Here is a 15,306-nt window from a genome sequence, read left to right on the forward strand (position 1 = left end):
TAGTTTAAAACTCCATGGGAACCCGATCATAGGAAGGTCCCCACACTCTTACGAGTTTTACCTGCAGAAACTTGAACTGTTTGTCACAGTGAATACTGGAGAGAAGTCTAATGCTTCTGGCAGAGGGAGGGGAAAAGGAACCATTTTGAAATAGCCAGAGCATTCTATTCTTAAGAAAGTCTGCCCTTACAAATGGAGTTGTATTGAAAAAGAAAAAAAAAAAAAAACCCAAACTAGAATAACCAAACATTTGATTAAGAGAGACAGTAAGAAAAAAAGCTAACAAAGGAATATTTAAACTTTGAGTACATGAATACACGAGTCAATACATGAAATAACGAGCCTTTTTAAAGTATAATATTGCTGCCTGTGATGAAGCTGTTCATTGAAAATACCAATTTAAAATACCAGTAAGAAAAAACACAACACCAGGAAACTCAAACTTCTAATATTGGTAAATTACAGAGTTTAAAACAAACTTGCTACTGAAGACTGGAAAAGTTGATTGATGGCACTGAATCTTGTAAAATACGAGGACATATGGGGCCAGCATCCCAGTGAAATCTGGACAGACCAGACTGGCTTCTGGGACCACTTTTCTGGGGGCAGAAGTTTGGGGGTTTGCCATTTCAGACAGAGAAGCTGAGAGTCTGCATGCTGGCAGTGTGTAAATAGATTTATTATGAAAGCAAGAATATAGGAAAAATTTAGAAGAGGATGGTAGCTAACAAGAAATCTAATAACTATTTCCTCTAAGTTTTTGGCTCCACAGTAATATGTTAATATTGTTCAGATTATATGGAATGTAGTAAAATGACACATTTCTTTTACAACCTACTGGCTGAGATGTTGATTTCAATAAGTCTCATGTAAAGAGTGGGATTACTGAAACTGGTTTTTAAGAAATGCTCATACTGGGCCTCCCTGGTGGCGCAGTGGTTAAGAGTCCGCCTGCCAATGCAGGGGATACGGGTTCGTGCCCCGGTCTGGGAGGATCCCATATGCCGCGGAGCGGCTGGGCCCGTGAGCCATGGCCGCTGGGCCTGCGCATCCGGAGCCTGTGCTCCGCAACGGGAGAGACCACAACAGTGAGAGGCCCGCATACCGCAAAAAGAAAAAAAAAAAAGAAATGCTCATACTTCGTAAATAAATTCTGTATTGCAGTTTTATTTGATTGTACCTAATCATGCATGACTGAGTAACAAAGCATTTGTTTCCAGAATTGTACACATCCAGACTGCTGTGACCCTAGAACATGTACAAAGAAAACAAATAAAATATGTGGTTCGGGGGAATGCTGCACACGAGATTGCAAGGTAGGAGACAATCTGTATTTTATATGTTAGCATTAAATTTCTTTTTCTTAAAATATTTATTTATTTATTATTTTTGGCTGTGTTGGGTCTTTGTTGCTGCATGCGGGCTTTCTCTAGTTGCGGTGAGTGGGGGCTACTCTTCATTGTGGTGCGCAGGCTTCTCATTGCAGTGGCTTCACTTGTTGTGTAGAACGGGCTCTAGGCGCACGAGCTTCAGTAGTTGTGGCACCCGGGCTCAGTAGTTGTGGTGCACGGGCTTAGTTGCTCCGCGGCATGTGGGATCTCCCTGGACCAGGGCTCGAACCTGTGTCCCCTGCATTGGCAGGCGAATTCTTTCTTTTTTTTTTTTTTTTTTTTTTTTTTTTTTTTTTTTTTTTTTTTTGCGGTATGCGGGCCTCTCACTGTTGTGGCCTCCCCCGTTGCGGAGCACAGGCTCCGGACGCGCAGGCTCCGGACGCGCAGGCTCAGCGGCCATGGCTCACGGGCCCAGCCGCTCCGCGGCATATGGGATCCTCCCAGACCGGGGCACGAACCCGTATCCCCTGCATCGGCAGGCGGACTCTCAACCACTTGCGCCACCAGGGAGGCCCTCTTTCTTTTTTTTAATTTATTTATCTATTTTTGGCTGCATTGGGTCTTTGTTGCTGTGTGCGGGGTTTCTCTAGTTGTGTCGAGCGGGGGCTACTCTTTGTTGCAGTGTGTGGGCTTCTCGTTGTGGTGGGTTCTCTTGTTGCAGAGTACAGGCTCTAGGTGCGTGGGCTTCAGTAGTTGTGGCTTGCAAGCTCTGGAGCACAGGCTCAGTAGTTGTGGCGCACGGGCTTAGTTGCTCCACAGCATGTGGGATCTTCCTGGACCAGGGCTCGAACCCGTGTCCCCTGCATTGGCAGGCGGATTCCTAACCACTGTGCCACCAGGGAAGTCCCATCATTAAATTTCTTGAAATACTTGTTCCAAGGAGATGGAAGACATGTCACTACTCTATGCAGTCCTTCCCATCTTATTATATGCAAGCAGCATTGGAGCCCCTGTCATACTTCAGTCCACTCTGTAATCTATCATTTCTAGGACTCTTCTGTACATAATGCCTGATGCTTCTCTCTCCTGACTTGACTTCCCATTCCTATACCACATTACAGATCTTCCCTGTACCCGCTGGGATTTCTCTATGATCAACATTCACCTTGGGCAACCTTCTTAAGTTGTTTTTTTTTTTTTTTTTATGGTACACGGGCCCCTCACTGTTGTGGCCTCTCCCGTTGCGGAGCACAGGCTCCGGACGCGCAGGCTCAGCGGCCATGGCTCACAGGCCCAGCTGCTCCGCGGCACGTGGGATCCTCCCGGACCGGGGCACGAACCCGTGTCCCCTGCATCGGCAGGCAGATTCTCAACCACTGCGCCACCAGGGAAGCCCCCTTAAGTTCTTATTTTATAAGACCATACTTAACATAGGGACAGGAAGTTAGATTAGTTCTTTTTGTTGGCTAACTTCTCTTTACTGTCTTCTGGTAAAAATCCTCTCTGCCTTCACAATTCATTCAGTTACTGTTACAACCATTCAGTTCCTTTTAATGAAAAGCATTTAACGAACCCCTGAAAATTGCCCAACACCCAGCACAATCCATTGGAACCCTAAGAAGAAAGAAACAAACTCTTGAACAAAGGTAAATGGCACATATTCTTAAGATGGGAAGAAGAGCATGATTTAATCTTTAAAAAAAATTTCCCCAGGTTTATTGATATAATCAACATATAATTCTTTAGTTTAAGATGTACAATGTAATGATTTGCTCTAAGTATGTATTGTGAAATGATGACCACAATAAAGTTAACACATCCACCACTTCACATACTGAGAACATTTAAGATTTACTATCTTAGCAACTTTTAAGTATATAATAGCATTATTGTTAACTACAGTCACCATGCAGTACGTTAGATCCCCAGATTTTTTTCATTTTATAGCTGAAAATTTGTACCCTTAACCTACACCTTCCCATTTTCCTCACCTAGCACCCACTGGCAACCACCAATCTACTCTCTGCTTTGAGGAGTTTGGCTTTTTTATATTTCACATGTGAGATTATAATCTCAGTATTTCTCTTTCTGTTGTCTGACTTATTTCAATTAGCATAATGTCCTCCAGGTTCCTACGTGTTGTTGCAAATGTCAAGATTTCCTTATTTTTTATGGCTGAATATTATTCCACACTACATTTCTTTTAATACGTTAATCTATTGCTCGACACTTAGGTCATTTCCATATCTAGGCTATTGTGAGTAATGCTGCGATGAACATGGGGGTGCACCTGCCTCTTCAAGACACTGGTATTATATCCTTCAGATATACATCCTGGATCAAAGTAGTTCTATTTTTAATTGAGAAACCTCCATATAGTTTCCCATAGTGACTGTAACAATTTACATTCCCTCCAATAGCGTGCCAGGGTTCCCTTTTCTCCACATCCTTGTAATTTGCTATTTGTTGCCTTTTTGACTATAGCTATTCTGACAGGTGTGAGGTGATACCTCATTGTGATTTTGATTTGCATTTCCCTGATTAGTGATGTTGAACATCTTTTCATGTGCCTGTTGGCCATCTGCGTGTCTTCTTTTGAAAGATGCCTATTCAGGCTCTCTGTCCATTTCAACATCAAGTTGTCCATCCACGTCTCTACAAATGACCCCATTTCATTCCTTTTTATGGCTCATTAATATTCCATTGTATATATGTACCACATCTTCTTTATCCATTCGTCTGTCAATGGGCATTTAGGTTGCTCCCATGACCTGGCTATTGTAAATAGTGCCACAGTGAATATTGGGGTGCATGTGTCTTTTTGAGTTATGGTTTTTCTGGGTATATACCCAGTAGTGGGATCGCTGGGTCATATGGTAATTCCAGTTTTAGTTTTTTAAGGAACCTCTACACTGTTCTCCACAGTGGCTGTATCAATTTACATTCCCATCAACAGTGCAAGAGGATTCCCTTTTCTCCACACCCTTTCCAGCATTTATTATTTGTAGATTTGTTTGATGATGGCCATTCTGACCAGTAGAGACTGTCATACAGAGTGAAGCAAGTCAGAAAGAGAAAAACAAATATCATATATTAATGCATATATGTGGAATCTAGAAAAATGGTACAGATGAACCTATTTGCAAGGCAGAAACTGAGACACAGAAGTAGAGAAGAAACGTATGGACACCAAGGGGTGAAAAGTGGGGGTGGGATGAATTGGGAGACTGGGATTGACATATGTACACTAATATGTATAAAATAGATAACTAATGAGAACCTGCTGTATAGCACAGGGAACTCCACTTCGCTGTACAGTAGAAACTAACACAACATTGTAAAACAGCTATACCCCAATAAAAATTTTTTTAAATTTTAAAATAAAAATTAAATTTTAAAAAAGGGAAAAAAACAAAATCAAGTTGTTTATTTTGTTTGCTTGTTTGTTTTTTTAGTATTGAGTCATATGAGTTCATTATATATTTTGGATATTAACCCCTTAACAAACATATTTACAAATATCTTCTCCCATTCAGTAGGTTGCCTTTTTGTTTTCTTGATGGTTTCCTTCATTGTGCAAAAGATTTTGTTTGAATGAGTCCCATTTCTTTATTTTTGCTTTTTATACCCTTGCCTGAGGAGACAGATCCATTAAAAATATTGCTAAATTCAAAGTCAAAGAGTGTACTGCTTATGTTTTCTTCTAGGAGTTTTATGGTTTCTGGTCTTGCATTTAGGTCTTTAATCCATTTTGAGTTTATTCTTGTATATGATGTGATATACACACATCATATACAAAAATTTCATTCTTTTAGGTGGAGGTGTCCAGTTTTCCCAACATGACTTATTAAAGAGACTGTCGTTTCACCATTGTATACCTTCTTGCCTCCTTTGTCATAGATTAATTGACCATATGTGTATGATTTATTTCTGAGCTCTCCATTCTGTTCCATTGATTTATACCTGTTTTTGTGTCAGTAGCATACTGTTTTGATTACTGTAGCTTTGTAAAATAGTCAGAAGTCAGGGAGTGTGATAACTCTAGTTCCTTTTCTCTCAAGATTGCTTTGGCTGCTAGGGGTCTTTTGTGGTTCCATACACATTTTAGAATTCTTTGCTCTAGTTCTGAGAAAAATGTCATGAGTATTTTGCTAGGGATTGCATTCAATCTGTAGATTGCTTTGGGTAGTACAGTCATTTTAACATTAATTCTTCCAATCCATGAACATGGTATATCTGTCCATTTATTTGTATGTATTCATCAATGTCTTATAGTTTTCAGAGTATAGGTCTTTCACTTCCTTGGTTAAATTTATTCTTAGGTATTTTATTCTTTTTGATGTGATTGTAGATGAGATTGTTGTGTATGTCTTTAGCTCTGAAGTGAGTCTCTTATAGGTAGCTTATAGATGGGTCTTGTTTTTTTTTTTTTTATCCAGTCAGCCTTTTGATTGCAGGATTTAGTTCTTTGACATTTAAAGGGGTTATTGATAGCTATGTACTTATTGATATTTTGTTTCTTGCTTTCTGGTTGTTTCTATAATTCTTCTCTCTTTTCTTTCATATGAAAACTTTTTTCTAAATGTTTATGAGGCATATTTATTGTTTTGTTAAGTGGTTGCTGATTTCTGCTTTAAGGATGGCATTTGGAGAAACCAGAGTCTGCCCATGTGAGCATATCCTTAGTGGGTTGAAAGTAATTTTTATAATAATTACTTAGCTCTACTTTCTTTCTTTTTTATAATTATGGTAGTCTGCTTATCTTTGAATTTCTCATATCTCCCACTCCTTTACACACAACAAATTCAATCACCTAAATGTCTGTGCAATGCTTAAGTAGTTAACAAGAAGGCAATTTCCTCATTGCTCTTAGCAAGTTAGAAAAAATGGATGGAAACTTCAAGCCTGAAGAGAAAGAAAACTTGGGTATCATTTGTGTGTAATTTTTTTCATATGTTTCTTTTCTCTTCCAGATAAAACCAGTTAATACACCTTGTAGGCAACCAATTGATGAATGTGATTTTCTAGAATTCTGTGATGGGAATAACGCACACTGTGTGCCTGACACTTATGCACGTGATGGACAGAGTTGTGATTCGGGCGACTCCTTCTGTTATAGAGGACGATGTCGGTCATTTACCAGACAGTGCAGAAAATTAATTGGAGGAGGTAACGAACACAATTTTCTTCTTAGTTCCTAAATTCTGATGATCCAAGCTCTGTTATTTAATGCTATAAAACAAAAATGTAAGTGTAATTTTAAGATAAGTGTATCCTGTTTGTAGGCCTAATGTATATTAGTGTTAAAGGAAGTAAAATTTTCTTGATTCTGAGAAAAAACTTCTGAATTGATAAGGAATCCATATTTGCACAAGGGAGAAACCTCAAGTGGAAATGCAGCTTCTTGGAAGATTATATTGACAAAAAAATTAAGTAATAGTCAACCTAAGAAAGAAATAGAGAATTTTATTCAAGCCAGTCTGAGGATTATAACCCAGGAGATAGTCTTCCAAAAAGCTCTGAGAACTGTTCTGCCCATTAGAGGTCAAGGCACAGTTATATATGTTTTCAAGACAAAGGGTTATACATGAAAGTAACATACTGACAGTATACATAGTCCAGATCTGCATGTAGAAGACAAGTAGTGGTTCATCATGAACCCTTACAGGATTGAGAAAGGAATGTTATTTCCAAAGGAGTCATCTTGCTGTTGCCAGGAGAACATTGCTCCATTTGTTTTGACACATAAAGCAATGTTAGTGCAAAATGAACAGTTATGTCAGGGTTTCTCCACCTCAGCACTGTGGATATCTTAGGCTGGGCATTTCTTGCTGTGAGGGGTGTGGGATCCTGTGTACTTTAGCATTTTTAGCAGCATTCATGGCCTTTTCCTTCCAGACACAATGCCTGCAGGCCTTTGTGGTTTTCACAGCTGGGGTGGAACTGATACTGGCTTCTAGAGGGTGGAAGTCCAGGTTGCTACTAAATATCCTACCATGCACAAAACAGCCCCTATAAGAAAGAATGATCTGACCCCAAATATAAGGACTTACCAGATGCCATCTCATTAATTGCTTTCTGGCTGTTTTGTAGTTCCACTGAGAGAAAATATTGGCAAATCGTACATCTGATAAGAAATTAATATCCAGAATACATAGAAAACTCCTAAAACTCAGCAACAGAAAACAAACAACCCGATTCAAAAACAGGCAAATGACGTGAATAGATATTTCTCTAAAGAAGACGTGCAGATGGCCAATAAGCATATGAAAAGAAACTCAACATCACTAATCATTAGGGAAATGCACATCAAAACTATGAGATACCACCTCACACCCATTAGGATGGCTGCTGTCAAAAAAAACAGAACACAACAAATGTTGATGAGGATGTGGAAAAATTGCAACAGTTGTGCACTGTGGGTGGGAATGTAAAATGGCATCACCACTATTCTGTGTATGGCGATTCCTCAGATTATTAAAAATAGAATTACCATATGACCCAGCAAGTCCTCTTCTGGGTATACCCAAAAGAATTGAAGGCAGTGTCTGGAAGAGATATTTATGCACTCATGTTCATAGCAGCATTATTCACAATAGCTAAAACTTGGAAGCAACCCAAATGTCCATCAATGGATGAATGGATAAAGCAAACTGCGGTGTATATAAACAATGGAATCTTATTTAACCTTAAAAAGGATGGAAATTTTGCAACAAAGTACAACATGGAGGAACCTTGAGGACATTATGCTAAATGAACTAAGCCAGTTACAAAAAGACAAATGCTGTATGATTCCACTGAAAGGAGGTACTTAATCATCAATATTACAGATACAGAAAGTAGAATGGTGGTAGCTGGGGCTTGGGGAAGGGAAGAATGGAGAGTTGTTATTCAATAGGTATAAAGTTTCCATTTTAGAAGATAAAAAGAGTTATGGAGATGGATGGTAGTGATGGTTGCACAACAATGTGAATGTACAATGAACCACTGAACTGAACACTTAAAAATAATTAAGATGGTAAACTTTATGTGTATTTTAACACAATAAAAATTTGTAGAAAACAAAAACCAATTTATTTGATATTTAGTACCTACCTCTTTTAAAATTTCTTTAAAATAATCCAGCTCCATATTTTTTAAAGCTTCATTGCATAATTTCCTTACTCTGAAGCCCATTAGCAATTAGTGTTTTACCATTGTATCATCATATTTTGTATAGTTAGATCTAAATCTTTAATTTCTTGAAGCTTGGTAACTCTTTCCTCCCATCCTCTGTGCTTTCATGAGCATCTAAAATAGAATTCATAGGTAGTAAATATATGTGGATTTTTTTTAAGCGGGCAGACAAAAAGGAAGGATCCCTTATGCCAACACAGTGCTGATGTCACTCACTTCAGCACTTCATATATGGCAGGTCTAGTGATCATCAACTTCTTCAGCTTTTGTTTGTCTGGAGAGATTTTCTCTCTCCTTAATTTTTTAATTGAAGTATAGTTGATATACAGTAATATTATATGTTACAGGTGTACAATATAGCAATTCACACTTTTTAAGTTTATACTACTTTTATAGTTACCATAAAATATTGGCTATATTCCCCACGTTATACAATATATCCTTGTAGCTTATTTTATACCTAATTTTTACCTCTTAACCTCCTACCCCTATATTGACCCTCTCCCCTTGCCTGTCCCCCTGGTAACCACTAGTTTGTTTTCTGTATCTGTGAGTCTGCTTCTTTTTTGTTATATTCACTACTTTGATATATTTTTTAGATTCCACATATAAGTGATGTCACACAGTATTTGTCTTTCTCTGACTTATTTCAGTTAACAGTGACTTCCAAGTGCATCCAAGTTATTGCAAATGGCAAAACTTCATTCTTTTTTATGTTTGAGTAGTATTCTATTGTGTGTGTGTGTGTGTGTATGTATGCGTACTCGTACACCACATCTTCTTTATCCATTCATCTGTTGATGGACACTTTGGTTGCTTCGACAATTGTAAATAGTGCTTCTGTGAACATTGGGAGGCTTGTGTCTTTTTGAATTAATGTTTTTGTGGGGGATTTTTTTGGATATATATCCAGGAGTGGAAATGCTGGGTCATATGGTAGTTCTACTTTTAGTTTTTTAGGACCTCCATACTGTTTCCCGCAGTGGCTACCCCAGTGTACTTTCCCACCAATACCCTTTTCTTCACATCCTCCCCAACAGTTGTTATTCATTTTCTTTTTGATGATAGCCATTCTGACCAGTGTGAGGTGATACTGTGGTTTTGATTTGCATTTCCCTCGTGATTAGCGATGTTGACCATCTTTTCATGTACTTGATGGCCATCTGCATTTCTCTTTTGGGAAAATTTCTATTCAGTTCTTCTGCCCATTTTTTAATCAGGTTGTTTGTTTGTTTTAATGTTGAGTTGTCTGAGCTTTTTATATATGTAGGATATTAACCCCTTATCTGTCATATCATTTGCAAATGTTTTCTCCCAGTCTGTAGGTTGTGTTTTCATTCTGTTTATGGTTTCCTTTGCTGTGCAAAATCTTTTAAGTTTAATTAGGTCCCATTTGTTTATGTTTGCTTTTATCTCCTTTGTTTTAGAAGATGAATCCAAAAAAAATATTCCTGCAATTTATATCAAATAGTGTTCTGTCTATGTTTTCCTCTAGGAGTTTTTTGGTATCTGGTCTTACATGTAGGTCTTTAATCCATTTTGAGTTTATTTTTGTATCTGGTGTGAGAAAATGTTTTTTTGTGTTTTTTTTGCGGTACGCAGGCCTCTCACTGTTGTGGCCTCTCCTGTTGCTGAGCACAGGCTCTGGACGCGCAGGCTCAGTGGCCATGGCCCACGGGCCCAGCTGCTCCACGGCATGTGGGATCTTCCTGGACCGGGGCATGAACCCATGTCCCCTGCATCGGCAGGCGGACTCTCAACGACTGTGCCACCAGGGAAGCCCAGAAAATATTTTAATCTCATTCTTTCGCGGGTAGCTGTCCAGTTTTTCTAGCACCACTTGTTATTGAAGAGACTGTCTTTTCTCTGTTGTATATTTTTGTCTCCTTTATTGTAGACCATAAGTGCATGGGTTTATTTCTGGGCTTTCTATACTGTTCTGTGTGTCTGTTTTTGTGCCTTCACAATACTGGGTCTTGTTTTTGTATTTATTCCTTTTCCTTTAAGGTAATTATCGATATGTATATTCATATTGCCATTTGTTAATTGTTGTGGGTTTGTCTTTCTCAGTCTTTTTGGTCCTTTCTTCTTCTTTTGTTCTCTTGTGATTTGATGACTATCTTTGTGTTATATTTGGATTCCTTTTTCTTTTTTGTGTATATCTAATATCGATTTTTGGTTCATGGTTACTGTGAGATTTTTGTATAACAGTCTATATATATTCGTGATTGTTACAAGTTGCTGATCTCTTAATTTCAAACACACTTTAAAAATCCTGTATTTGTATTTTCCTCCCCTTGCAATTACTGATTTCTCTGAATTCTTTTTATATTATATTTTATATCTAATTGTTTTGTGTATCCCTTAACTGCTTATTGTGGATATAAATGATTTTACTATTTTGTCTTTTAACTTCCATACTAGCTTTGTGTGTGGATGATTTCCTACCTTTACTATACCTTTACCTTACCAGTGAGGTTTTTCATTTTGTAATTTTCTTGTTTCTAGTTGTGGCCTTTCCTTTGTCACCTAGAGAAGTTCCTTTAACATTTTTTGTAAAGTGGGTTTGGTGGTGCTGAACTCTTTTACCTTTTGCTTGTCTGTAAACCTTTTGCTCCCTCCGTCAAATCTAAATGAGAGCCTTTCTGGGTAGAGTATTCTCTTTGTAGGTTTTTCCATTTCATCACTTTAAATATATTGAGCCACTCCCTTCTGGCCTGCAGTTTCTGCTGAAAAATCAGCTGATAGCCTTATGGGGGTTCCCTTCTATGTTATTTGTTGCTTTTAATATGTTGCTTTTTTCTATGTCTTTAATTTTTGGCAGTTTGATTAATATGTGTCTCAGCATGCTGCTCCGGGGTTTCTCTTGTATGTGACTCTCTGTACTTCCTGGACTTGAGTGAATGTTTCCTTTCTTATGTTAGAGAAGTTTTTGGCTATAATTTCTTCAAGTATTTTCTCAGGTCCTTTCTCTCTCTCTTCTCCTTCTGGAACCCCTATAATGTGAATATTATGTGCTTGATGTTGTCTCAGAGGTCTCTTAAACTGTCCTCATTTCTTTGCATTCTTTTTTCTTTTCAGCACAAGTGATTTCCACTACTCTGTCTTCCAGCTCACTTATTTGTTATTCTGACTCATTTAGTCTGCTATTGATTCCTGCTAGTGTATTTTTCATTTCAGTTATTTTTTTTAATTATTTTATTTTTGGCTGTGTTAGATCTTCATTGCCGCCTGCAGGCTTTCTTTAGTTGCGGCGAGTGGGGACTACTCTTCGTTGCAGAGCGTGGGCTTCTCATTGTGGTGGCTCCTCTTGTTGCAGAGCACGGGCTCTAGGTGCCCAGGCTTCAGTAGTTGTGGCTTGCAGGCTCTAGAGCGCAGGCTCAGTAGTTGTGGTGCACGGGCTTAGTTGCTCTGAAGCATGTGGGATCTTCCGGGGCCAGGGCTCGAACCCATGTCCCCTGCATTGACAGGCAGATTCTTAACCACTCCACCACCAGAGAAGCCCATCATTTCAGTTATTGTATTCTTCATTTCTCTTTGGTTGTTCTTTATATTTTCTAACTCTTTGTTAAAAACTTCTGACTTCTCACTCTGTACATCCATTCCCATCCCAAGTTCTTTTATCATCTTTACAATCATTACTCTGAACTCTTTCTTGGATAGGTTGCCTGTCTTCACCTCACTTAGTGCTTCTTCTGGGGTTTTATTTTGCTCCTTCATCTGAAATACGTTTCTCTGCTGCCTCATTTTGTTTAAGTTGCTATTGTATTTTTGTCTGTGTGGTAGGTTAGTTACATTTCTTGACCTTGGAAAAGTGGACTTCTGTAGGAGATGTCTTATGTGTCTTAGCAGTGCACACCCCTCTTGATAGCCAAGCCATATGCTCTATGGATTTGCCCTAAGAGAACTGTGTGGGCCCTTCTTTTGTGGTGGACTGACGATGTGGTTGGTGTGGTAGGCTTGGTTGGCCCCTGGTCTGGTTGATTGCCAGGCCCTGCCTTTTGTGAAGGCACACAGCTGCTGGGTGGTAAGGCCGGGTTACAAGGCAGCTGACGGCAGAACCCCAGGGAGCTCTGGATCTAGTGCTGGATCGCTGGTGGACAGAGTCAGGGTCCAGAACACTCCAGGGATGTTTTTCCCCACTGGTGGGTGAAACCATGTCCTGGGGTTAATGTGCTGGATTACCAAGGCAGAGTTAGGTCCTGGAGTCTGGCTTCAGGACCCACGGTTCCCAGAGCTGGTGTCAGATTGCTGGTGAGAGTGGTCGATTTCTGATACAGTTGGGTATGGCAACTGGGGTGTCTTAAAGCTTGTTGTTGGGCTGCTAGTGGGCAGCGCCATGGCACAGCTGGTCCCAGGGTAGGGTCTGGCCTACCATGCACAGGCTGTATCCACAGGCTGTGGGATTGTGGTTTTCTTGTGTTTAGTGTCTGCGACTGGTCTAGAGACTAGTGCAGGTTTCCTGGAAGGCAGGGCCAGTGCCTGCCCACCGGTGTGTGGAGCTTGGTCTTGGCCCTCTTATAGGCAGGGCCATGTCTAGTGGCCTGTCTAGAGTTGCTGTGGGTTCAGGAATCTTTCAGTAGCCTGTCTGCTGAGAGATGGGGCTGTGTTCCCACCCAGTTAGTTGTTTGGCCTGAGGCATCCCAGCACTGGTTGCCTACAGGTGTTTGATGGGGCCAGGTTTTGGCACAAATGAGATAAACGGAGTATCCCAAGATGGTGGCCACCAGCAGCAGTGTCCACACGGTAGTATGCTCCCAAATAGGCCTGCTGCCAGTGTCTATGTCCCCAGGATGATCTGTAGCCACCCCTGGCTGTCTGGGAGACTATCCAAGACCAGCAGGTAGATCTCTCCGAGGCTCCTATCAAATTAGTGCTCTTGCCCTGTGTCCTGATGTGCATGAGCGTCTCTGTACGCTCTTTAAGAGTGAAAGGTCTATTTCTGCCGGTCCTTTGGGATTTCTGAAATTAAGCCCCACTGGCCTTCAGAGCCAAATGCTGTGGGGGCTTGTCTTCCTGGTGTAGGACCCCTGGCTGGGGAGCCCAGAGTGGGGCTCAGAACTCTCACTCCTGTGGGAGAACCTCTGCACTCTAATTATTCTTCAGTTTGTGGGTTGCCCACCCAGGGGTATGGGATTTGATTCTATCAGGAGTCTTCCCCTCCTACCCATCTTGTTGTGGTTCCTTCTTTATGTCTTTAGTTGTAGAAGTTCTTTTCTGGTAGGTTCTGGTCTTTTTCATCAGTGGTTGTTCTCAGATAGTTGTGGTTTTGGTGTACTCATGAGAGGAGGCGAGCTCAGGGTCTTTTGACTCTGCCATCTCCTCTCCTCAATTGAAAGGCAGTTTTCCCCTGTATAATATTATTTGTTGGTAGTTTTTATCTTTCAGTACTTTGAGTATATCATCCCACCACCTTCTGGCCTGTAAGGTTTCTCATGAAAAATCCACTCATCGTCTTATGGGGGTTTCCTTTTATGTGACAAATCACTTTTTTTCTACTTTCAGTATCCTCTCTTTGTCTGTGAATTTTGAGAATTTGATTGTAATGTGTCTTGGTATGGATTTCTTTGGGTTCAACTTATTTGAATTTCTTCGGCCTTCCTTGTTCTGAGCATCTACTTCCTTTCTCCACTTTGGAAAATGTTTAGCCTTTATTTCTTGGAATATACTTTCTGATCCTTTCCTTCTCTATTCTTCTTCCAGAACCCCCATAATGTATATATTAGTGCCTTTGGTGGTGTCCCATAAGTCCCTTAAGCTTTCTTCACTTGCTTTCATTCTTTTGTCTTGTTTGCTCTTCTTACTACATAATTTTCAATGACCTGTATTCAGGTTTGTTGATGCTTTCTTCTGCTTGACCTAGTCTGTTGTTGAACCCCTCTAGTGCATTTTTCTGTTCAGTTTGTAGAAGTGATATTTGGGGCTCTGGACAAATGGATCTTCTCTTTCCCTTTCAAGGGGGAAATTGAGAGCTGGGATTATTCATCCACTCACCCTTTGGTGAGCACGGGGGAGTACCCTTGGTGTCAAATATGCCAAGATGCTGTCCTTGTTGTCCCCCAGGCAGCTAGATTGTCCAGACCCATCAGAGCTCCCAGAACTTGAAAAGCAAATTCCAGATCTATGGAAAGCCTCCTTGGAAATATATGGGTGCTGGACCTGCAAACAAATTCCTTCTCTCTTCTGGGTGAAGCTGAGAGCTTTCTGCTTGTAAGCACTGCACTAGGGCAGGTTTCTGGCAAGAGGGGTCCTGAATCTCCCTACTGACTCCAGTGGTTTTGCTTTCTCCCAGAAAAGATGAGACTTTCATTTATTTTCAGGTTCATCACAAAGGGAATTTATTTATGAATTGTTGCTGAATCTGTATTTGTGAGAGGGCTTTCTTCTAGTGCTTCCTATACCACTATGTTGCTGGTGTCTTTCTCCCTTGGGAATCTCCCCCCCACCAATGTTATTGAGATATAATTGACATATAACAAGGTGTAAGTTTAAAGTGTAAAAATTGTTGCTATGATACATTTAAACATTGCAAAAATGATTCTCACCATTGCATTAGCTAACACCTCCATCCTGTCACATAATTACCATTTCCTTTTTGTGGTGAAAACTTTAAAGATTTACTCTCTTTGCAACTTTCAAGTATATGACACAGTATTCTTAGCTGTAATCACCATGCTGTACATTAGATTCACAGAACTTGCTAATATTATAACTGGAAGTTTGTACCCTTCAACCAATATCTCCCTATTTCCACTACTTGGAGCCCATGATAACCACCACATTACTCTCTTTCTCTGAA

General features: G+C 40.0%; 1 protein-coding gene across 10 annotated transcripts in view; it reads left to right on the plus strand.

The window, feature by feature from the left end:
- LOC132481245 (disintegrin and metalloproteinase domain-containing protein 5-like) overlaps window positions 1-15,306 on the plus strand; it is a 127,701-nt gene that overhangs the window by 58,504 nt on the left and 53,891 nt on the right. For all 10 annotated transcript variants that reach the window (XM_060085964.1, XM_060085969.1, XM_060085968.1 and 7 more), the window contains 2 exons: window positions 1,221-1,316; window positions 6,305-6,500. In XM_060085964.1, coding sequence (XP_059941947.1) covers window positions 1,221-1,316; window positions 6,305-6,500 — 292 coding nt within the window. The remainder of the gene's footprint in view (window positions 1-1,220; window positions 1,317-6,304; window positions 6,501-15,306) is intronic.

This window comes from Mesoplodon densirostris, chromosome 20, assembly GCF_025265405.1.
Source record: "Mesoplodon densirostris isolate mMesDen1 chromosome 20, mMesDen1 primary haplotype, whole genome shotgun sequence".
NCBI lineage: Eukaryota > Metazoa > Chordata > Mammalia > Artiodactyla > Ziphiidae > Mesoplodon > Mesoplodon densirostris.